Source organism: Myotis lucifugus, unplaced genomic scaffold (genome assembly GCF_000147115.1).
Source record: "Myotis lucifugus unplaced genomic scaffold, Myoluc2.0 scaffold_180, whole genome shotgun sequence".
NCBI lineage: Eukaryota > Metazoa > Chordata > Mammalia > Chiroptera > Vespertilionidae > Myotis > Myotis lucifugus.
Window position 1 is genome coordinate 1,700,835 of NW_005871228.1, and position 23,811 is coordinate 1,724,645.

The following is a 23,811-nucleotide window of genomic DNA, read 5'->3' on the forward strand; positions in this document are numbered from 1 at the left end:
ACGACCCCGACCGGCTGGGCGTCTTCCTGGATTACGAGGCCGGCGTCCTCGCCTTTCTACAACGTGTCGGACGGCATGAGCCACCTCCACACCTTCCTCGCCGCGTTCCAGGAGCCGCTCTACCCGGCCCTGCGGCTCTGGGAAGGGGCCATCAGCATCCCCCGGCTGCCCTAGGATAGGGGCCGATGGGAGGGACCGCCCGTAGACTTCCCGGGACTCTGGTCACACCCGACCCAGACGTGAGTGGTCCACCGCCTGCTCTCCAAGCACACCCGCCGTCTCCCCCACCGGTCACGCCTGCGCTGTCACAGGTCCTCTCCCAGGCCGGGTCCGGACGTGCCTTAAACATCGGTCCCCTGCTGCTCGCTCAGCAGACCTCCCCACCCCCCTGCACTGCTTTTAGTCCGGGTTCCGGAACGGACGCCCTCGCAGGTGAGCCCTCGGCATCCTGACCAATCACACTACACTAGCCTCAGACCTCCTCCCTCGTACAGAAGCCAGAACTGGCTGGCACATAGTAGGTGCACAATAAATGCGCGAATGCAGGAGAGGCGCCCAGCCCTGACTCCATCTAACCAGTGCCCCTGGGCTCTGTCTCCTCTGCATTCGGCGTCATTCAGCTTGTCCACGTTTCCTCGGAGCAGCATCAAGAGCCTCTTAATAGCGCCCGGCCTGAACCCTCTCCTGTCCTCCACCCATAACCAGAGTGATCTGCCTAAAACCGCACTTAGCCTCTCAGGACAATGAAAAGGTTCCAAGGGTTCCAGGGGGGAAAAGCACGTCACCGCACCTTAGCATGCAAGGTTTTTGTGGGCTGCCCCTGAGCTGCTGCTCAACTAGCTTCTGCGGCTCTTCTCAGATACCCTCCAGCGGAACTGTCCCATGGTGGGCCTCTGCGCCTTTGCAGCTCTCTTCCCCTGCCCCCATGACATTTATATAGGAAAGCCCTTCTTTGCCTGTCTGGGTCTTACCAAGGCTTAACTGCCCCCAAGGAAGTCTCCCCAAGCCACTAGAATCTTAGCATCAGGGCCACAAACCTGGGAGCTGTCTTTCTAACTAGATTGGAAGCTTTCTAAGGGCAGCTGTGTCCTGCACTCTCCCCATCCTGAAAAGTTCAGTAAGTCCCTGCCCTCCCAGGTAGCGAATAGCCAGCAGCTGGCTATCATGGAATCACAGAGCAGCTGGGCTGGGAAAGCCTGACAGATCACTCAGCCTGACCTCATTGTACATTTCGGGAGACAGGTCCTTACCTGAAAGTAAGTTGCTTAAAGTAGCCCTCGGTGATTAAGGGCGGCCCAGCACTCCAGCCCCTAGGCGAGTTTCTGATTTGCCCTTTGGCCCAGCCTTTAACCTGGGAGATTAACTGCTTATTCATTCCTGGGGATACAGGGAAGAATCAGCAGGTGGCAGTTACTAAGCAACCACTGGCAGTTTTCCCACTGTCTTAGAATCAAAAGGAGAGCATGAGTGGAGCTGGGCAGCCCAGACACCCTATGCTTCTCAGATCCAGGTGTTGCCAAGGAAACCCATAGAGCCCCACTTTCCAGAAGTGACATAAATAGAGAAGGCCAAACCAGCAGGACCTCAGGGAGGCCTCCTTCCAGGGCCTGTGCCTCAGTTCTAAAGGTTCAGCATCCTGATTTGTCAAGTTCCCTAGACAGTTTTCAAGTTATACCATATTAAATTTACCTTGTTAAGTGCTTGACAGGACAGTGGTAGGGTGAGGAAAACACAAAGCTGAATCTCCCTCATGGTTTAAACAAACTACGTGCATTAATTAGTTTGAACCATAAAATGAGAATTTCCAATAGTTTTTTTTACCTAAAAATGGCACTTTCATATGGGGCAATGTAATACACTTAGAATACAAGACAGAAGGAACCTCAAAAGTGCCTTTAGTTCTAACCAAATAATTTAAAACTCTAACTTGAATAGGTGTCTAAGCACTATGCTCCAGGAATCCCGAGAAAGGGGAATTTTACTGGGGATGGCCCAAAACTGAATTCAGACAGGCATTCCCGACAGAGCAAGAGGGGTACACTTGACTCTACATCTCTGTTCATCCCTGCAAATCCAGACCGGTTCCCCGGCCCACAGCCAACAGGGGCCGAGTAACTATGGCCCTTGCTCTTTGTTGGGCACTGTTCTAATGCTTTATGGCTATGAACTCATTTGATCCTCACATCATCCCTAGGACTTAGAAAGTTATCCCAACTGAGACAAAATTGAGACACACAAGTCACACAGCTAATGGAGCTGGGGTCTGTGCTTATGTCCACAAGGCCATACTGTTAGGGCAAATCTAGCTTTGGATTATCTCCCTTGGGCTCTTGAGATGAGGTCTTATACCCAGAGCGGGAATTTGAGAGTAGCAGAGACTATAAAGGTTGAAAATGGCTTTTATCAAATGCCTACTTTGTGCCAAGGCCTGCACCAGTTGGAAAACTGCAGTTTTGGTCCACAATCAACTCTGACCTCAGGCTAGTCACTTTTTACTTCTCGGAGCATCATCTGTAAAATGGGTGTAAAGATCCTATCTACCAGTGCTGTGAGTCTCAAATGAGCCAAGGATAGGAACTAGCCTTAAAAACTTTACAGAGCTGTGCCATGCCAGGATATGTGAGCATCCCCAGCAGAATTCCTGTTGTGTTTAGCACTGAGACAACTGCTACTCCAAACTGCCATCTGGCAGTAGCAAGAGCTTCCTTGCATATTCACAGGAGAGGACTGAGCTTCCCTGGGGTCCATGTCTGCAAGGGTATTGATCACTCTTTCAGATTTGTAGAAATTTCTTAATTGATACAGCAAATTGCTTGCAGATATGTGTAAATGACAGCAATTTTCTAATATATATGTTTACATAAAATATGATATTTGTCTCTTTAAAATTTTTAAATTTATTTTTCAAGAGAGGAAGGGAGAGGAGAGAAACATCTTTCGGTCGGCCAGGGATTAAACCTGCAATCTGGGTATGTGCCCTCACTGGGCATTGAACCTGCCACCTTTGGTGTACAGGACACTCCAACCAACTGGGCCTGGCCAGGGCTGAATATTCTTTGAACCATGGTCTGCATTGGGAGTTGTTGTTTCATGTTCATGGCATCTAGGCCTGGACGGAGTCTTGCTCATTTTCCACCCCCTCCACCATTTGTTTGCAGTGGTCAGTGGGTCCCTGATTGAATATCTTCAGTGAAGGGGACTTCACCACTTCTGAAGAGAATTCACTAAGTTCTTGCTTATGTGAAAACAAACCCTGCCTCTCAGCTATTCCTATCCATGACAGTATTATGTAGCTTTTGGCATTTTTGTGATCATCCTTTACCAACACTAAAGCCATCTTTGGTTCTTTCTGGTGGGCAGGAATTCGTTCTATGGGGAGGGGACAGCTTGCCCCAGAAGCCAAGCTAGATGGAGGATAAGTGTGAGAGTGGGAGGCGTGGGTCTGAGTCTACCATGTTCTGCTCAGAAGCCTTCCATGACTCCCCATTGCCTATAGAACAAAGTCCAAACTCAGCGGGCTTTTAAGCCCTTGCTTCTTTCTTGACCCATTCCAAGTCCCTTCTTTCCTCTCCATGTGGCCATTCCTTGCCAAATTATCACCTGCTAGTTCCTGGACACTCTGGGCACTTCCCAAGCCTACACCCTCACTCCGTCAGTCACTTCTCAACCTGCAAGGTTGAACTAAAGAGCCACCTCCTCCAGGAAGTCTTTCCTGACTAAACCATCCCCACTCTCATGACTCTTGGAAAACATCTCAGCAATTCATACATATGGGGGTGCTGTTTGTGGAGGCAACTGACTGGTTCACTCACTATACATTCTCAGCTCGAGCCCAGGCCAGGCCCTTCCCTCTCTTCCAGACCCACATCCTGTTTCCAGGCCCTGGGACACATCCCTCTAATGCTATGTCTCTTCTTGTTAGGAAGTTTCAGATATTTAAATGTCACCTTCTCTGCTATTGTAGAAAAACAATGCCCTGGAATAGGAAATTTTGATGGTCTCTTCAAGGTCTGTTTATAGGGAAAAAAATGAAAGGGAATGAGTATCAACCAGAAATTGGTACTATCACACTTCAGTTCTTAGCATATCAATTTTATGGGTTTTCTTTTACACATGAGTACAACCCAGGATTCCTATCCCACCCCATTCACACAGTCTTGAGTACCTTTCCAGAAACTGTTTTGGGATCTGCAAGAGAAGGTTCTATACTCACAAGTAAATAAACTTCAAGAGGTTAATTTATGCATTTGAAAAGATGCAAATATACACGTTGAAACAAGAGGAATTATAGTAAACAAGGCCAAATGTGAACAAAGAATTTGAAAATATATTTGAAAAGAATCATTAATCTCTATTGGTTCAGAAGAACAAAGGGGAATATGATATGAAATCTCTGTGAAAGGTTCATGCTGCTGTTCAAGAACATAAGAATATTTTTTATTAGCTGGGTTTACAATTTCATTATGGATCATAGAAGGGCTGATTTCAGCATTACCACGATATTCAAAGTCGCCACAACATGCTCACACACCAAGCCCCACATTCCCCATCTCCCTCACTCGGTTCTATTTCCCCTCTACCCCCATTGCACATATCACCTTTTAACACTGATTTAACTACTGTGTTCATGGTTTATTGTATACCGTATGTCCCCCCCTGAATGAAAGTTCCATGAGGAAGGGATTGGACTCATCCTCAGGACCTAAAAGAGTCTGCCATGTAGTAGACCCTTCAGAGCTGTTGAAAGAAGTTCTCTCTCTCTTTTCTCAGAGATATGAGAACCTTGGGTATTTCACTGCCTGCAAGACCCTTTGACCAATACTTTCTCTAACACCAAATGATCACTATACAGCTAACTGAACACAGAGCCCCACAGTGGGCAGGGGGTAGGGCCATGGAGAAAGACAGCTGGAGGTCTGGAAGGGAGATTTCGGGTCATTTGGGTTGCCTTTGTGGGCAATAAGAATGAAGACTTAAAAGACAGGACCTATCCAGCCAGCACTCGTCCCTCTTGCACCCACACAACTGGAGATGATGATTTGCTTTTGAGCCCACTTCCCCTTCTGGGCCAGCCAACCTGAAGCAGAAATGGTTGTATTTGCTTTCTGTATTCCTTCAACGGCTTGACACAGGGCCTGGCCCAAAAGTGCCTGCTGTCAGGGACAGGGAGTGGATGAGAATCATGTCTTTGGAGACCACTCCTGTCCCACCTCACCCAACATAACCAACAGTACCAACAAGGCAATTCAGAATTCAGAGAATGGCACTTTATTTTAAGACTTGATTTTTTTGCCATGGTTTTCTACAGATTCTTCCATGATGGTGTCGTCTTCTTCAATAGTGACCAGGACCTTCTTGCCCACCAGGCTAAAGATGTCTTCAGGAGGGTAGCCTTTAGGTTCACCCACCTTCACAGTCAGCATGTCTAGTGTTAGAATGGTGCCTTCTGGAATTTTCACTTTGGCCACCACAGACTTGCCCAGCTGTGGATAAAAGTAACACTCTGCTAGTCTCACAAAAGTAACTAGTGCACATTGCTTTATACTCAAGATGCCTGATCGGTCTTCACAAGGTGTCTTGAGAATAGGGACTGTTCTCACCCTCACCCTTAGTGCCTAGAGTAGTATGTCACACATGGCAGTGACTCGGCCAATATGGGGTGAACTCGGATTCAGAGGAAGGGCCTTCACCATAAAATGCAAAGGAAAAGGCTTGGATAGGTCACCAGAGACTTCTCCCATTGCCTCATGGAACCCCTACAGTTTCTCTGTAGAATGGGAAATAATGGTGCCGCTATCTTACCGACTACGATAAGGATTAGTGGTAATATATGTAATCTACCTGAAACATAGAATGCTCCTCCTGATAAAGTCAATATCTCATTTTAAACTTGGGAAAACTGAGGCACAAAGAGGGTGGGTAACTAAGGTTGCAAGGAGCTGGGAAGAGAACCTAGGATTCCTCATTCCTGGCCCACTGCTCTCAAGGGACATGAACCTTACGGGCCACATTGCTCAGTGAAATAGGAATATGGAGGTCTCACAAGATGAGTATGACTGCTACTCCTAGGATGGGGCAGCAGAATGGGCAGGCGAGCAGGATGAAGGATACCAGAAGTTCCACAACCAGCATTTCTAAGTTTTGTCCACAATGCTGCTAAACAAATTATATTCCTCTATATCCTTCATGTAAGAGCCAAGGAATCAATTCTGGAATTTAGTACTAGGACAAATGTCTATCAACGAACAATATCAGATTATGCATCCTGTTATGTTTCACTGTTTGCTCAGGGAGCCAGGAGGCTTAGAACCAAATTATGCACTCAGTTCTCATTCTGGTTTCTGGTACAATTCTCTCCCCCTTTCCTCTATCAGGTTTTTTGTTTGTTTTTACTATTATTATAACTTCCTGTTATCTATGAATCTTTAATTTGAGGGAAGTGAGTAGGGCCCCACCAGAATAAAAGATGACAACGCTCCCCATGCAGCCTGGTGGTTGGTCTTGCCTTCACCCAGACAGCCTGCAGCAGATTAGGAGTGTCTGTACTCCTGCCGGCCCTGGGTCGCCTGGCTCTATGACTCAGAGGCCAAGACGGGCCTAAGCCACCCCCTTCCAAGAAGCCCAGATTGTGAGTGTGCCAGGCAGTGTTCTTTGGCCTCACCATCCTCTGTCTGACGGTCAATGCTACACAGCTCAAACTGTTCCTGAGAGAATATTTGTATCATCCCCCACTAACCCCCTTGACAACCGGCCACCCCCATTCTTCCAGTGCCTCCTGATTAGGGATGCCTCAACATATATCACAGGCCCTTCTCCCACTGCCTCAGAGAACCCCTCTACCTGAATGTTTTTCAAGGCTTACCTACTCCAAGGGACCCTAGACTTAACCTGTCTGAGTGCCTCATGAGGCCCTGGATACCATCACCTCCCCTTACATCTCCTGGAGTCTAGAGCCTGGGGTCACAGACTTCAGACTTAGGTGAGAAATTATAACATGATCGTAGGCAGCCAGAGGAACCGCTAAAGTTCCCTTAAGGTAGCGGTTCTCAACCTGTGGGTCGCGACCCCGTTGGGGGTCAAATGACCCTTTCACAGGGGTCGCCTAAGACCATCGGAAAACACATACATAATTACATATTGTTTTTGTGATTAATCACTATGCTTTAATTATGTTCAATTTGTAACAATGAAAATACATCCTGCATATCAGATATTTACATGACGATTCATAACAGTAGCAAAATTACAGTTATGAAGTAGCAAGGAAAATAATTTTATGGTTGGGGGTCACCACAACATGAGGAGCTGTATTAAAGGGTCGCGGCATTAGGAAGGTTGAGAACCACTGCCTTAAGTAGTATGTTTCTCCCACTGCTCATATGAGGCCAGAAGGTTGGAGCGATATTCCTTTATCTTCCCATTGGCCTGGGCTCAGGCAGGGTAGGTACTGACTCTCCCTAGCAGGTAAACCCATTTCGGCCCTCTCGAACAGGGGAGCCCAGTAGGGTGGGGCAGAACCCACCTTCTCGTTGCAAGCCATTTCACAGGGTAGCAGCTGCTTGGTTGGGGAGCCCATGGCCCTTTCCACAAGGCGCACAGACCGTACCAGCTCGGCCAGCTCTCCAGGCTCCAGCGAGGCCGAGTGGTCACTGCCCTTCCAGGTCTTGTCCAAAGTTATATGACGCTCCAAAACCTTGGCCCCCAGAGCCACAGCGGCCACAGAGATTGCTATTCCTGTTTCATGCCCAGAATACCCTATGGGAATGTCAGGGAAGAGCTTCTGATATTCCTTTAAATAGGAAAAGAAAAAAAATCAGTTAAATATTGTGGTATTTCATGCATATATTCCCGAGTCAGGCAGATCTGGGTTAGAGTTCCAGTTTAGCAGCTCGCCATTGGTACAATATGGGCAAGACACTCAGGCTCTCTGGGCCTCTCCTCACTGGGGGTAATAGCTGTCGAGGACTGCCATAAATGCATGAAAAACACTCAACACACGTAGATGCTCAAAAAATAATGGCCACTGTTACCGAGAAGGCATTTTAAGAATGTTTCTCACTGCACAAACCACCAGGAATAACAGCTATAACCAGATGCCTAAACTCTCATTCAAAAGGCATCTGTCACATTTAATTAGCCTGAACTGCTGAAAGCAAGTGTGCTATATGCACATATATCATCATCAATAATGTATATAGCCCAATCTCAAAACAATCCTTTGGTAGAAATGCTAAATAATTAATTAATCTGTTATCTATAATTCACTGAATGCAACAAAAGACATTCTAAGTCGAGTGAGTCTTGTCAGTGAGGGCTACCAGAAAGCTTAAGTACAGTAGAAAGACCCAGATGGGGTTTAATAAAAGATTAGGACAGCTGAGCGGCAAAAGCCTTGAAAACCAGGCTTTAAAGGGTGCGTGATGGACAAGGGAGTGCAGGTTGCTAGGTTGGGGAATTCAAACTGCTGTAATATGGTGGGCTGGGCCCGAGATGGGAGGGCTGGCAATTTATCACTCACTGTGCCCTGGTATCAAGAGAGCAGACAGACATGATTGCACCTCGGATGGGCTGGAAGGGAAAGGGGAACCATGCTACACAGAGAAGGAAAATATCTGGAGTCACATATAATAAATTGTTGATAATGGCAATCTTGTTTGCATGGGATTAAGAGAACATTCACTTTCTATGTTCTATAACTCAAAGCTGTTTGGGTTTTTAAAAAGCATGTTTAAATTTTTAAAATCAGAGCTTTAAGAGATGGCTAGAAATAGAGAAAAGACTATCAACTAGGAGGGACAGAAAGTTTAGGTAAAAAGATAGTGTCAGTTTTCAAATAACATTAACTTTTAAAAAAACGTATTTTTTATTGATTTCAGAGAGGAAGGGAGAGGGAGAGAGAGATAGAAACATTAACTATGAGAGAGAATCATTGATCAGCTGCCTCCTGCACGGCCCCCTACTGGGTATCAAGCCTGCACCTTGGGCATGTGTCCCGACTGGGAATGGATCCGTGACCTCCTAGTTCATAGGTCAATGCTCAACCCCTGAACCATGCCAGCCGGGCCATAAAGGTTAATTTGTTAAAGTGAGAGATGAATACTGCAGCAACATGTACAAATGTTTAGACTGTCATGAAAATAAAACAATGTCGAATACTGAACTGAAAGGAAAATGTAAAAGGAAATCTGGTCAATTGCAATATCATGATTATGTGTGTACATATATTTAGAATTACACTAATTTAATGTTTTCAGATGGTAATTACATATATGTACACTTCTAATTAAGTTCTAGGTACCGACAAAAGTTGGCCCAAGGCAGTAAGAGACAAAGGATTCTAGTCTCAGCTTTGCCACCAAGCTGCTGTGAGATCTCCAATAAGTAAGTGTTTTTCCCTTTGGGATTAGACTTCACCATCTGTAATTGAGTTGGGGTGGACAAAATCCTGGGAGAGAAAAAGTTCCCTCAAGGCTGTCAATATAAACAGTCTGAGCCTCAGGGATGCGCAGGATTACAGGTAGAAATGTATCAGAGCTGGCAGAAAACATAGAGCAGGAAAAGCCAGAAGTTTCAAGAAGGTCGCCTACAACTCAATATGAAGAAGATAAAAAGATATTTCTAGCCCTAGCTGGTTTGGCTCACTGGATAGAGCGTCGGCCTGGGGACTGAAGGGTCCCAGGTTCGATTCCAGTCAAGGGCATGTACCTTGGTTGCAGGCACATCCCCAGTAGGGGGTGTGCAGGAGGCAGCTGATCGATGTTTCTCTCTCATTGATGTTTCTAACTCTCTATCCCTCTCCCTTCCTCTCTGTAAAAAATCAATAAAATATATTTTTTTAAAAATGAAAAAGAAAAAAAAAAGATATTTCTACACCGATGTTCCTAACAGCATTATTCACAATATCCAAAAGGTGGAAACATCCAAAATGTATATTGATGGATAGATAAATGTGCTATATACATACAATGGAATATTATTCAGTCTTAAAAAGGAATGAAATGCTGACACATTCTACAACATGGATGAACCTTGAAGTCATTATGCTAAGTGAAAGAAGACAAAAGGACAAATACTATGTGAGTCCACTTATATGAAGTACCTTAAGAAGTCAAATTCATAGAAACAGAAAGAAGAATGGTGGCTTCCAGGGGAAGGGGAAATGGGCAGGGGAAATGGGATTGGTTTCAGTTTGGGAAGATGAAGTTCTGGAGATGGATGGTGGTGATGGTAGCACAACACTGTAAATGTACTTAATACCTTGGAACTGTATACCTAAAAATGGTTAAAATGGTAAACCTTTTATTTTACCACACACACAAGATAACTCACTAATAAGCCAGCAATTCACAGAAGAGGGACCTCTAATGGCCAATACACATGGGTAAAATAAATGTATATAGACAATTACGAGGACTTATATTTAATAATAGGTGAAATTAAGATTGGTTTTAAGAAAATTTAATTTATAATCACCCTCTATAGAATGTACCTGCTTCCTTAGCTGCCTGATCAGTTCTAATTTGATTCTATAACAGCAAGATTGTCAAAGGGGGCTCAAGTTATGAAGCATATCAATATTGGTTAGAATTTTGTGTGTATAAAAGGCTACATCAATGGGGGGAAAGGGGGACATAAGTAATACTTTCACAATAAATACTTAAAAAAAAAGAAGAATGTATAAGAGAGAGAAAAAAGGCTACATCTTCCCTGCAGTAAATGGCCTAAGAAAAGCCATTTTCAAGTGGCCCAATGAGACAATGGCCCTTCCTCCTGCTCACCGAGATGATGCGCAAGTTGACATCCTCAGGGAGGAGCGGGTATGCACTGGTGCACTGCAGGAAGCAGAAGTTGGGGTTGAGGGGCTTCACAATCTGATAGACTTGCTTCATGGTGTCCATAGACTGCATCCCGCTGGAGATCACCATTGGGCGGCCTGAGTGACCAAATACAAACACCACCGTCACTTTCTTTTTAGTGGTTCTGATTCTCCCTCAAGCAAATCCCAACTGCTGGTCACCTGATCAACCGAACTTCACAAACATCTCTCAAATACTCTGCCAGCCACTGTGGAGGAACAGAGGTGAGCTTGGTGGGATCCTGCCCTCGACTATGGGAAATGCAGACTCCCCTCACCCCCCAACATTAGTTTAGAAAAGTGAACTGAATTAAGGAGTCAGAGCGATTTCACACACCACAAAGAAGGATGAGCATCTCATTGGATTAAGAGGTCGTACTGTGTGGTAGGATAAGCACAGACTCCAGATTCAAGAACCCAGGGCTGCCACTCACTAGCTATGTGATCTCAGATGCCTCGTCTATGACATAAGTATAAAGTCCCAGAGGAGCTGTGAGAATCAAATGAGATCACTCATATTGTAAACCCTGCCTTACAAACTATAATGTGCATATGTTAGATATTATAATATACCTCAAGAATATTTCTCAGAGCTTTCTTCTCTTCCAAGTCAGCATATGAAAAAATGGAAGTATGTGCAGATTGAAAAGAGTTTTCTAAAGTCTGATTTACTCTTTTAGCTGCCACTAAAGGAGTAAAAACGTGGTGTGGACTCCCTCATATTTTATGACAGAGATTAAACACTCACCTTTTTTGGCTGTCTTTTCCAGATAAGGAAAATTGTTAGTGTCCCCAGATCCAACTTTGAAAAATGGAACATTCAATTCATGCAGAAATTCAACTGCCATCTACAAAAATCAAAGAAGGCGCTCTTTTCATGGTTGTTCAAAATCACTGTCCTCAAGACAGTCGAGGAGCCACGCAGAACATAAAACCCCTCCTTTTACCAGCAAGAGGGACTCTCTCAACAACTTGAAAACAGGCAAAGATCTGTTATCAGTCATTTCATTCAACTTCAAACATTCTTTCATTCAGAGTCACCCATCCATTTGTCCAACAAACACTGCACGCTGGCCTGGCTGACTACAGAATCCGGAAAAGAATTGGACCCCTGGACAGATCTTCTTCCCTAGGGGCACAGAACCCAGTGAACACATTCATGGGTCATGACCTCATCTTGACCCAGAAAACCAGGCAGTGAGAAAATGAATGTCCCTCAAAGGTCTTACCCTTTATGAAGGACCAAAAAGCATGGAAAAGAGGCCACTTCAATCTTTGCCAAAAGTGGAAAAAATGGAGCATTTGATGGCCCAGCTCTGACACAGTGAGCTGGCAGGGCCTATCAAACCCAAGCCCTTTCAGACCTCATACCATGCCACCCAGGGAAAACCTCAGTTGCTTTTTTTTTTTTGGACACAATATCACTGCCTCAAATCCCCTGTCCAGGGCCCTTCACCATCCTTATCTGAGGTTCATCAATAAGACTCAGGAGATTGGCAAGTGTAGCAAATGCTTGATGAAGGAGCCAGAAGACCACAAGTTTTAAGAGTAAAATTTGTTTGCTGTCAAATCTACAAAGACCTCCAAAACTACCTTAAAAAAAAATCCTTACCCTAGGATATGTTTATTGATTTTAGAGAGGGAACCTGCAACCTTTTGGTGTACAGGACGACACTCCAACCAACTGAGTCACACAGCCAGGGCCAAAACTACCTTTTATTATACTATTTAAAAACTGAAGTTGAAAATCAGAAATGGGGAGGATCAATGTCTTGGAATGTTTCCAAATATCTAAGTTCTGTCTGTCCTCAAATACTGCCTGCGTTTCAGAAGTAAGTTTGAAAGACTTGATGAGCTAGGTCAGTGCTGCTCATGCTCTAACTTGGGTACATGAATCTCCCAGGGATCTTATTAAAATGAAATGCAAAATCTGATTGTCAGTCTAGGGTGAGGTCTGACAGTCTGCATTTCTAATAAGTTCCTGGGTAATGCCAAGGCTGGCGCTCCATGACTCATCCTCTGGGTAGCAAGGAGCTAGGTCACCGTGCCTGAACAACCAAAGGGCACAGGGGTGGGTGAGGAACAGCATGAAAAGGACATTCTGCCAGCAGACTCTTTATCAACCCACTGATGGCCAGGCTTCCGTCCACCTTCCCAGTGGGTCATCGATGAGCTACCACAATCACAGTGGCTGCACTCAGAGAATAACTTTCCTCATATAAGTCCTCTAATAATGTACTGGTTATAGCTTTTGGAGGGCCATACGAGTGGCTGACCAGCCAATGAACAGTTCAAAGACAGTTTGCAACCCGCTATGTCCAAGAGACACTGTCCCGTGTGGCCAAGTGTCCCTCACCTCCAGGTGTGCTAAGCTACCTTTGCTGCAGTTCTTGCTGCCTCCTCCCATCGACTTCATTTCTTCCTTGTCTCTTTCCCTTCCATATTTTTCTAGCTCACTCTCTCCTCTTTATGTATCTCACTGTTAACTAGCTCTAGAATGGAACTGAAAAAGATTCTTTAATATGTTTAGTGAATGATGTCAAATTTTTCCATGCCTTTCACTCTAGCAGATGAAAAGAGTGATTTCTATTTTCAGAGGGAAAGCCTATGCTACATTTTCTTCTACCTAATGTTCAACTTGTGAGAAAGTGGGCCATGATAAAAAAGTCGCCAAGGTCATAAACAGGTGGATGAGGTCACCTGGGAGAGGTGCAGAGCAAACAGGGGAAAGGAGGGGCCAAATGCAGGAAAAAAATTTGCTAAAGCTTACCTGTGGAGGTTGTGAAATTTACAGTTTTATAGTGAGGAAAAAAATGGGTAAATTCTATCAATGGCATAGGTATGCCTCATTTTGTAGGCCTCCTGGGAACCATCCCCACCTAGTGGCCATTTAGAAAACTGCCATTGAGGATTGATCTCTGCAAAGGGTGCCCACTTCAATCATTGGGATAATGCGAGCCTTTCATCCTGTGCCCCAGCCTCCTCAGGCTTCATCAGTGCCAGAGGCCCCTTCTCTCTGTGGACTCCTTGGCTTCTCCCAGCCCTGCCCATCTGGCTGCCCATCCCCTTTCCATGTAGGGGTGCAACGCAACCAGCAACCTCACAACTTTTCCTCCCTCCCACTCCACAGCAAAACTGGCCAGTGTGACCCACCCTGGGCATCCAAATGGTTAAATTCACAGAAAAGGGTCCCACCAGCAAATGGGTTTGGGTGAAATGCTGCACTGGCAGAGCTCCTCTTAAGTGGGAGGAGAGATGTACTGATTTTAAATTAATTAATGAGAGTTGACAACGTGTACCCGAAGCCCCTTTTCCATATCGCACCCTGTGAGAAACTTTGGGACCCACTGACCTAAGAGGTAACAGAAGAGAGGAGCTGGGATGTTTCTAGAGCCCCTACCACTCCCCTCAGCTTGGGGATCCTGTAGTAAAGATAAAAGAAGCCCATGCTGATGAGTTGAAGAGCTGCCCAGGGTGAGGAATGATGAAGGGGGAAGCACTCAGCCAAGTGGCCTGTCAGAGTGCACCCGATCCTGACAGGAGGCACCCTGCTGGCAGGGATGGCCAAGGAAAGGGAGGGAGAGGAAAGGGCACTGAGAGGCAGGGCAGCTCTGCAGGATGGGTCACTTGTGTGTGAGGGGCCACCTCTATGGTCATGGCTGCCATTGGCTATCTGAATCAAACTCTCCATTTAGACCAAAGGCACGCTGCTCATTTCAGGAGAGCTGCATGTGCCTCTGTGCAGTTCTGACCAGGTGCCCCGGAAGTTTACTTGGCCTTAATAAAATCCGGCCACACCTTACCCTTCCCTCAGCACATAAAGAATGCCCCAGGGCAGCACACAAGTGGAGGAAACAGGCCCTCAGCAAGTGCCTCCTGTCCATAAGGAAGTTAGGGGGGATAAACACCCGGAGCCACATGCTAGGTAAACACGAAAAAAGGGACCAACCCACTCCAACGGCCGGGTAGACGGGACATGCTGGTTCAGCAACGGGACCTGGCCGGCAACGCAGACTGACTCTTCTAAAGGCTCTTAAGAATGCATTTCTCCTCACTGCTGTGCCCAGGTCAGTCAGGAGACCAGTTGGGAGCAAATGGCATTCCAGGACAGAGGAACCTCCCTGCGAAGATGGTGTGAAGCAGAGAAACTCCAAAGAGTTGTAAGTAACAGAACAGCTGTCACTCAGTGGATTCAGATCTTGCACCCACAGGTTTATCTCACTGATACTCACCCCAGCCCTGTGGGGTGGGCATTTTTATTATCCCACTAGAGGCCCAGTGCCGTGCACTGATCCCTAGCGGCTGCCGGCTGTCGGCCGGGTACTCCCTCCCATCCCCTGGCCGGCCCCACCCCCTGGTCGAACTCCCGGACAACTCCCGGTTGAGGGGACAATTTGCATACTACACTTTTATTATATAGGATTTTTTTTTATTTTTAAAAAATATATATTTTATTGATTTTTTACAGAGAGGAAGGGAGAGGGATAGAGTTAGAAGCATCGATGAGAGAGAAACATCGATTCAGCTGCCTCCTGCACACTCCCCACTGGGGATGTGCCCGCAACCAAGGTACATGCCCTTGACCAGAATCGAACCTGGGACCCTTCAGTCTGCAGGCCAATGCTCTATCCACTGAGTCAAACCAGTTAGGGCTATATAGGATTTTTACAGATGGGGCACCTTTGGCTCCAAGCAGTTACATGATGAGCCTGAGCCCACATAGTTACTGTCAGTACCAGGACCTGGACTCAGTGTGGCTGCAGAGCATGTGTTCTACACACCAAACAGAAGCTTCCTGGGAAACCAAAAGGCTGCAGGCTGAGAGGTAGCCCCCAACTAACACCCAGGCTCCTCTGCATCTCCCAACTGCCCCTGCTTCTCACCCTGAAGCCACCTGGGAGCAAACAACCAAAAGACGTGACTTTTCCTAAGCAGCTCACAGATGCAAGAAAGTGCCCTCGCTCCAGTGCACATCCAGGTGCTCAGGTGCCTGGAAACGGACTGAGCAGGAAAGTCCTCCTTCCAGGTGTGTCACCTTAGCGAGGCCTTCTCTGGTCCTATAATGACTCAGGATGTCAGAGCTGGTAGAGTCCTTGGATAGCAGTTGTTCACACACAACAGGAAGGAAGACCCAGAGAGGGAAAGGACTGCCAAGCTCACGCTGATATTATCTTAGAGGAGAGCAGGGCAGGAACCTGGATGTCCTGACCCTCAGCCCAGGTTGTTTTCCTCAACTGTAGCTCATATTTGCTGAGCACCTTACAAGGTGGGTTCAGTACTAACTCACTTTACAGTTGAAGAAACTGAAGCTGAAGAGGTTAAATAACCTCCACCTGACACACCAGGAATGACAGGCAGAACCATATTCAAGCTCAAAATCTGATCCGAGTCCATGCACTTACACAACGGGCCACACAGCCGAGGTGTGCACCGTGCAGCATGGGGCCCCAAATGTTTTTGTGTTTATACTCTTAAATATTACGAAGGACTCTAGAGAGCTTTTGTTCATGTAGGTTCTATCTATTCGTATTTACTGGATTAAAATGAAAACTGAAGAATTTCGTTTTCTTTACATTTTGAACTTTTTGAGATAATAGCTTCACATGCAGCTGTGAGAAATAATGCAGAGAGAGCGTATGTACACTTCCCTTAGTGCAGTCTCACAACCCGGAGAGTGACTCTGACACAGTCCACTGTCTTGTTCACATCTCACCATTTTTTACATGTTCTCATCTGAGTGCACATGTATTTAATTCTGTGCAATTTCACATACACACTCATGTGACCACCACCAGTCATGACAGAGTTATTCCATCACTACAAGGTTCCCTGTTGTTACCACTTTATAGACACATTCACCTCCCTTTCTTCCCCTCCCTAGCCCCTGACAACCATTAACCTGATCTCCATCTCATAGTTCTGTTATTTCAAGAATATTATATAACAGAACCATATAATATGCAACTTTCTGAGATTGGCCCTTTTACTCAGCATAATATCTTTGAGATCCATCCAAGCTGTCGCATGTATCAATAGTTCATTCATTTTTTTTTTTTTTTAGTTCATTCATTTTTATTGCTGAGTAGTATTCTGTGGTATGAATGTACTAGTTTGTTTAATAATTCATCTGCTAAAGAATGTTTGGGTTGTTCTAGTTTGGGGCTACTACAAATAAACTTGTTGTGGACACCCAGTCACAGGTTTTTGTAGGAACATATTGTAGTATGTATCAGTACTTCATTTCTTTTGGGATAAGTTACCAAATGACAACTGGTGGGTCATATGATAAACATACATTTGGTTTTATAAGAAACTACAAGTACATTCTTAAGTGGGTGAATTACATGGTATATGAATTACATCTCACTAAAGTTTTTAAAAAAAGAAATTTCCATATTATTTTCTAGAGCAGCCGTGGGCAAACTACGGCCCGCGGGCTGGATCCGGCCCGTTTGAAATGAATAAAACTAAAAAAAAAAAAAAGACCGTACCCTTTTATGTAATGATGTTTACTTTGAATTTATATTAGTTCACACAAATACTCCATCCATGCTTTTGTTCCGGCCCTCCGGTCCAGTTTAAGAACCCATTGTGGGCCTCGAGTCAAAAAGTTTGCCCACCCCTGTTCTAGAGCATGCTACATTCCCACCAGCAACGTATGAGTGATCCATTTTCTCTGCATCCTTGTTACAATTTGGTGTCATTGCCACTTTTTATAAAATACTAGAGGCCCAGTGCATGACTTTCGTGCACTGGGGGGAAGGGGGAGGGTTCCTCTCAGCCCGGCCTGCGCCCTCTCACAGTCCGGGACGCCTCGGGGGATGTTCACCTGCTGGCTTAGGCGGACATCCCCCGAGGGGTCCTTAGTGCTGCTGCGGAGGCGGAAGAGGTTCCTGCCACTGCTGCTGTTGCTGCTGCTGCTACGCTAGCCAGCCATGAGACCAGCTTCTGGCCAAGCGGTACTCCCCCTGTGGGAGTGAACTGACCACCAGGGGGCAGCTCCTGCGCTGAGCATCTGCATCCTGGTGGTCAGTGGGCATCATAGAGACCCATCGTTCTGCCATTTGGCCAATTTGCATATTAGGGTTTTATTATATAGGATACCTCTTTATTGATTTCAGAGAGAGGAAGGGAGAGGGAAAGAGAGATAGAAACATCAATGATGAGAGAGAATCATCGATCAGCTGCTTCCTGCACCCCCATAACTTGGGCATGTGCCCTTACCGGGAATCAAACTGTGACCTGTTTCATGGGTTGACAGTCAACCACTGAGCCACACCAGCTGGGTACCATTTTTTATTTGAGACATACTAATAATTTTGTAGTGATATCACAATGTGTTTTAAAACTGAGTAATGTTTGCCGGGGTGAATTAGATGGTATGTCAATAAAGCTGTTATTTAAAAAATAAGGAACACACAGCACACATTTCATTAGCCACTGCCAGAGGAATGATGTCATCCCATATCACATAGCCTCTGGAAAATGCCACTATACACTGTGAGAGAATGCAGTGAAAAAGGCAAATAACATTTGAGTATCATGAAAATAGTTTTGACCTTATGGACCTTCTTAAAGGTTAAATCCTCAAAAAAATATTACACTGCTATTAAAAACTTTAAGCATAATATGTAGGGAGTTAGCTCTGGCTGGTGTGGCTCAGTTGGTTGGGCGTTGTCCTGTGCACCAAAAGGTTGCTGGTTCAATTCCTGGTCAGGGCACATGCCTGGGTTTCAGGCTCAATTCCCTGGTATGGGGCGTGCAGGAGGCAGCCGATCAATATTTCGCTCATCGATGTTTCTATCTGTCTCCTCCTGTCCCTTCCTCTCTCTCTAAAAATCAATAATATTTGTGTGTGTGTATATATACACACACAAACACACACACACACATATATATATATATAGATGTGGAGAGTTACATATGTCAATTATATCTCAATAAAGCTTCAAATAAAAAGAAGATATGGGTAAAAACTTTTGGTATAATGTTAACTGGGAAAAGATGCACAGAATTAAATATTCACAAATATAACCACCAGGCAATAAAATTTGCATATAAAAAGACTTTGGGAGGAAATATATAAAAAGAACTGCCATATAGGGATTATGGGTCAGTTTTTCCCTCTTTTTCCTGTCTTCTAAACTTTCTGTGATGTTATATTAGTTTTACAATTAAAATTTATTTACATTCAGAAAGATAGATGAAGAAATCTTGAGGCAGGTTACAGAGCAGATCAAAACTGAGACCTGGCACCAGCTAGACTCTTCCAGGATGTGAGCGTGGCCATCTTGGGTGCCACACCCTTCTGGATGATGCCAGTGCCACGCCACCCAAATCAGCCAAGGCCACTCAGCAAGGGAAGGACTGCTGCCAGAACTGAGGTTTCCTGACTCCTAGTTCAGATGACTTTCCATTGGGGAAAACTGGCCTAGTGGGGGCTCTCACAGCTTGAAGAACACGGTACCAGTGCGGCTGCCCCCTGCTCCCAGACAACTTGTTTTGAAAACTATGGTACTCTTCCACAAACTTTCACTGGACCTCTCCTCCCTCTGGCCTCCCGTTTAGTTGGGCATTATTCTGGTTAATGCTATTGGAGAGCTCTAGGTCCAGAAAGCATAAAAGAGCCGGCTCAAGCCAAAAGCCACCAGCTGTCCCCTGGGTCTGCTAAAGTAGCAAATGACAGAGTGGCAGAGGGCTCACCTCATCCATGCCAGAGGCAGTGAAGAAGATGCCAACCTCCTCAGCATATCTCTGCAGCTCCTTGTACTGAGCGTGGCTGAATTCCAGGTGGCGCTTGTGCTCCCCGTACGTCTTCCCCCAGGAGTGCTTCGAAGTATATGGCCTCTCCAAGGCTTTCCGATTAAACTTGTACTCCAGCTCACTCTTCTGAAACTTGGCACAGTCAGCCCCACACTCCTGCAACATACATCAGGATTCCTTTCAATGACCTGTAATAGATTCTCAGAGAGAAATGTTGGGGCACCTGCTATGACATCATTATCTTTAAAAACAATGTCAAATGACAGAGGCAGTTAAGAACCCCCAAAGAAGCCTGGCTGGTGTGGCTCAGTGGTTCAGTGTTGACCCATGAACCAGGAGGTCACAGTTCGATTCCCAGTCAGTGCACATGCCCAGGTTGCAGGCTTGATCCTTAGTAGAGGGCATGCAAGAGGTAGCCAATAGATGATCTTCTCTCATCATTGGTGTTTCTATCTCTCTCCCTTTCCCCTCCTCTCTCTGAAATCAGTAAAAACATATTTAAAAAAAAAAAAAAAAGAACTCCGCCTAGGAGAGGAACAGGAGAAGCAAAAAGTCTCAAAGGAAAAGGTTGGGGATAGGACTTCTCCCTATTTTCCCCCCTTAAAATGCAAAAACGGGGGGAGGGGGAGATTAGGGGCTTTGTTTTGTGTTGTAATATTTAAAGTAATTAATCAAACAGTTAAGGAAGATTTTAAGTTGTGCAACTCAGCAGAAGACAGTAAAATGAGCACTGGACCAGAATTTAGGAGAAAAAAATCAGAACCTGACCCTAACTCTTGGATAAGTCCTGTCTCTGGACTCAGTTTCTTTATATCAGTAACTGCTTTGGGTTTGCTCTAGGGCCTGTAACTTTTCTGAGGAGCCCCTTATGGGGGTGGGAAACAAGGGAACCACTCTGCTTTTAGCCCTTTTGCACTTGTACAGAAAAGCATGACAAGAGATTCTGGGGCAAGAAGCAAACAAACATGCCCCAGCCTAACTGAACAGAAGCTGTAATATGGAAGCTGGATTGTCTGGCTATAAAAGCTATAATTCTACTGCCAGTCAGCATCCAACCTTCAAAACTGTCTTTAAAAACCACTCAACAGAAATATTAAGGAAACCCTCTAAAGAGTCAGCTTACTGACATTTCTGTAGACACAGAGGTATTCATTGCTGTTGAAAACCTTGGCTCCAGAAATGTCTGTGCTAAGAGTGCTGCTCCCACTCCTGGAAAAAAATCACAAGACAGCAGAGTCAGGACACAACACTGGGAAGAAGTTCAAAGAACATTAGAATGGAAAGTGATGTAGGGCCACACAGTTCCCTTTGTCTAGATGAAGATCCCAAGGCCCAGAGTGACCTGACCAGAGTTGCACAATGAGTCTCTGGCACAGCTGGTCAGATCACTTTCCTGAGGCTGCAGACCATGTGTGTTGGTTCAGGGCTGCAACCTGGATCTCTGCTACACTCAGGCCTCCAGCAAGCTAATGAGGTCTTCACACAGTGCCCCTTAGGCTCCCTTTGCTTTTCACATCTATCTCAAGAAGTGGACTTTCACTCAAGAAGTTAAAAGGTAGGGGGGTGAGGGCATGTGCTGGGGGGTGGGAGTGACCGGGGAGAGCTCAATGGGGGGAAAAGGAGACTTATGCAATACTTTAAACAAGAAAGAATTTAAATTAAAAAAAAAAAGTTAAAAGGCTTGTTTCCATCCGAGCAAACCTTCCCTTTATAGGGAGATGATAAAAGCAAAGTAGCAGAGCCTGGTCAGTGTTGCCCAGTGGTTAGAGTGTCAGTCTGTGAACCGAAGGGTCTTGGGTTTTGATTCCTGGTCAAGGGCACATACCTCAGTTGCAGGTTCAATCCCCAGCCCAGATGGGGCATGTACGAGAGGCAACCAATCAATGTGTCTCTCACATCAATGTTTCTCTCTCTCTCTCTCTTCCTTTTCTTTTCCTCCCGATACCTCCCTTCCTCTCTCTCTGAAAAGCAATGGAAAAAATATCCTGGGGTGAGGATTAACAAAATCAACAATAACAAAAAAGTGAAGTAGCAGAATCTGTATTCCACATGACAGCAATGGTACCATAACAGGTTCCTCTTTTCTCAGCTTCTTTCCTAAAAATGAGTGATTTCCTTATTTGTTTAATGCTATGATAAACTCCTTGTTCAGAAAACACAGTCACTGTGTGTTTTACTATAAGGCTGATGGTTTCTTTGTTCACGGTTTTACTGCTTCTCTACTGGCAGAAAACAAGCAGCAGGACACTAGGATGAACCAAGGTGGGATGCTCCATTTGCATCAAAATTTTAAAGTTAAAACAAACTCAACCTTTAACATTGCAAACACACTTGTATGAGCAAGCTGCTAAATTATTAACATTATGATGATGTTTGAGGCATAAGGAAAATGATTCTTTCTCTTATCTTAACTTCCCTGGTAACTTAAAATGTTTAACTTTCCAGTTCTGCACCAATATCTAGAGATACATCAGTTGATTGTGTGTCAATGCCTGAACATACATCAGACATGACTATTCCCTAAAGGACTTAGGACATGACCAGACTACCAGGCATCCCATTGCTAATGGGCCAACTAAAACTGCAGGACTGATTATTCTCAAGGATGTGACTTTATTATAAAAAACTTGTAACCTTCCTTTCTTCTTCAGAGCACTTCTGGGTTTTTGGCTAATTGTGTTTCCAAACTCTAAGACTCTTGACTAAATCTTCGTCATTTATTTCTAGCCAAAGTCTCCTGGCTCTTTTTTAATAAGTTGGACAAAGCATTCCATCTACCCAAGGTCAGTGGGGAGCCACTGAAGGTGTCAGCAGGGGTACGACCTGATCAAATCTGTGCTTTAGAAAGACCACGCCGCCACCAGGAGGGGCGAGAGAAATCGCGTTAGGAGGATCAGGGTGGAGCAGGGATGAAGAGGATTAGAAAGATTAAAAAACGGCCTATGAACCAGGAGCTTAGGGTTCGAGTCCCAGCCAGGGCACATGCCCGGGTTGCGGGTTCGATCCCCAGTCTGGGACGTACGAGGCAGCCGATCAATGATTTTCATCATTGATGTTTCTCTCTCTCTCCCTCTCCCTAACTCTCTTAAGTCAATAAAGATATATTTTTTAAAAAGACTAAAAAATGGATCTCGCAACCAGGACCCCAGGGGGCGATGCAGGCAAGAGGCAGAGAAAGGTGGACCCGGCTCCCCGCGACCCCTCTCCTTTCCAGAGCCCCTCCCAGGCCGGCTCCCCCCACCCCACGCCCGCCCCTCCTGGCACCTCGCTCGGCTGGCGCGCTCCCCTCACCTTGGCCACACGGATCATGCGCTTGGCCACGTCCAGGTCGCCCTGGTGGTTCTGGCCGATCTCGGCAATGATGAAGCACGGGTGCTGCCCGCCCACCCAGCGCCCGGGACACAGCTCCAGCTCCAGCGGCATCGCTGCTGCTCGCGCTTCGCCGCTGCTCCACCGCTCGGTTTGGGTCCGCAGCACCGGGACCCACACGTAGACCCCGCCACGTCAGCCCGCGCCCGCGGCGCAGCCAATCCCCGGGCTCCACCAGCCAATCGGAGCAGGGGGCGGGGCTACCCGCTAGGGGCGGTGCCGCGGGGTACCCGGAAGCCCGGCTCCCTACTTGTGGGCTGGGCGTTTGGATCCCGGCGGGGTAGTGCGGTCCCTGGCGGTCGCGGGGTCCCTGCGAGGAGAGGTGAGCAAACAGCGTCGGCAAGAGGCCGCCGGCAGCTCGCAGAGCGTAGTCTGGGTCCAGCTCCGAGGGCGTGGGGAGAGCGTGCCCTGCGGTGTAATGGAAAAGACGGATTCTGGATTTAGCATTACGTGCTGGTTGGAGCCCAGCCCCTGCGACTAACCGGCTCTTGCTTACAAATGTGTTCATCCTTCGTGAGACGATGTCTGGAAAACCTTGATCACAGTTCTTGCTTGGGCTTTCCTAATACGTGAGAGGCAACAGGTTCAAAAAGTTCCGCTGACTTGTCCAAAGTCATTCAGAAAGCCAGAACGGAGCTGGGACTAGGGCCCTGGACTGCCTCTCGGCCAAGGTACCCAACTCTAAAAAAATAACATTGGTTCTCAGCTTGACTTACCAGAACTGATGCTCAATGATAACAGAAAGGAGAGGAAGGTGGAAGATGAGAAGGGTAGGTTTTGGACACATGGATATAAAGATGCAGGTGAAACTGCCCACCAGGCAG

At 46.0% G+C, this 23,811-nt stretch overlaps 2 protein-coding genes across 2 annotated transcripts in view; one reads left to right on the forward strand and one right to left on the reverse strand.

The window, feature by feature from the left end:
• TRIM14 (tripartite motif containing 14) overlaps positions 1–2,882 on the forward strand; it is a 22,119-nt gene extending 19,237 nt beyond the window's left edge. The window contains 2 exon segments of the mRNA XM_006096484.3: positions 1–53; positions 55–2,882. The exon segment at positions 1–53 is cut by the window's left edge and continues 7 nt beyond it. Coding sequence (XP_006096546.1) covers positions 1–53; positions 55–174 — 173 coding nt within the window. The 3' untranslated portion in view covers positions 175–2,882.
• Positions 2,883–5,245: 2,363 nt separating this feature from the next.
• NANS (N-acetylneuraminate synthase) lies at positions 5,246–23,091 on the reverse strand. Its single transcript, XM_006096485.3, has 6 exons — positions 22,910–23,091; positions 19,559–19,774; positions 11,604–11,703; positions 10,779–10,933; positions 7,523–7,789; positions 5,246–5,483 (listed from the first exon to the last, which is right to left on the reverse strand). The coding sequence occupies exons 1-6, from the start codon at positions 23,039–23,041 to the stop codon at positions 5,274–5,276; spliced, it is 1,080 nt and encodes a 359-aa protein (XP_006096547.1). The 5' UTR covers positions 23,042–23,091; the 3' UTR covers positions 5,246–5,273.
• Between the last annotated feature and the right edge of the window lie 720 nt (positions 23,092–23,811).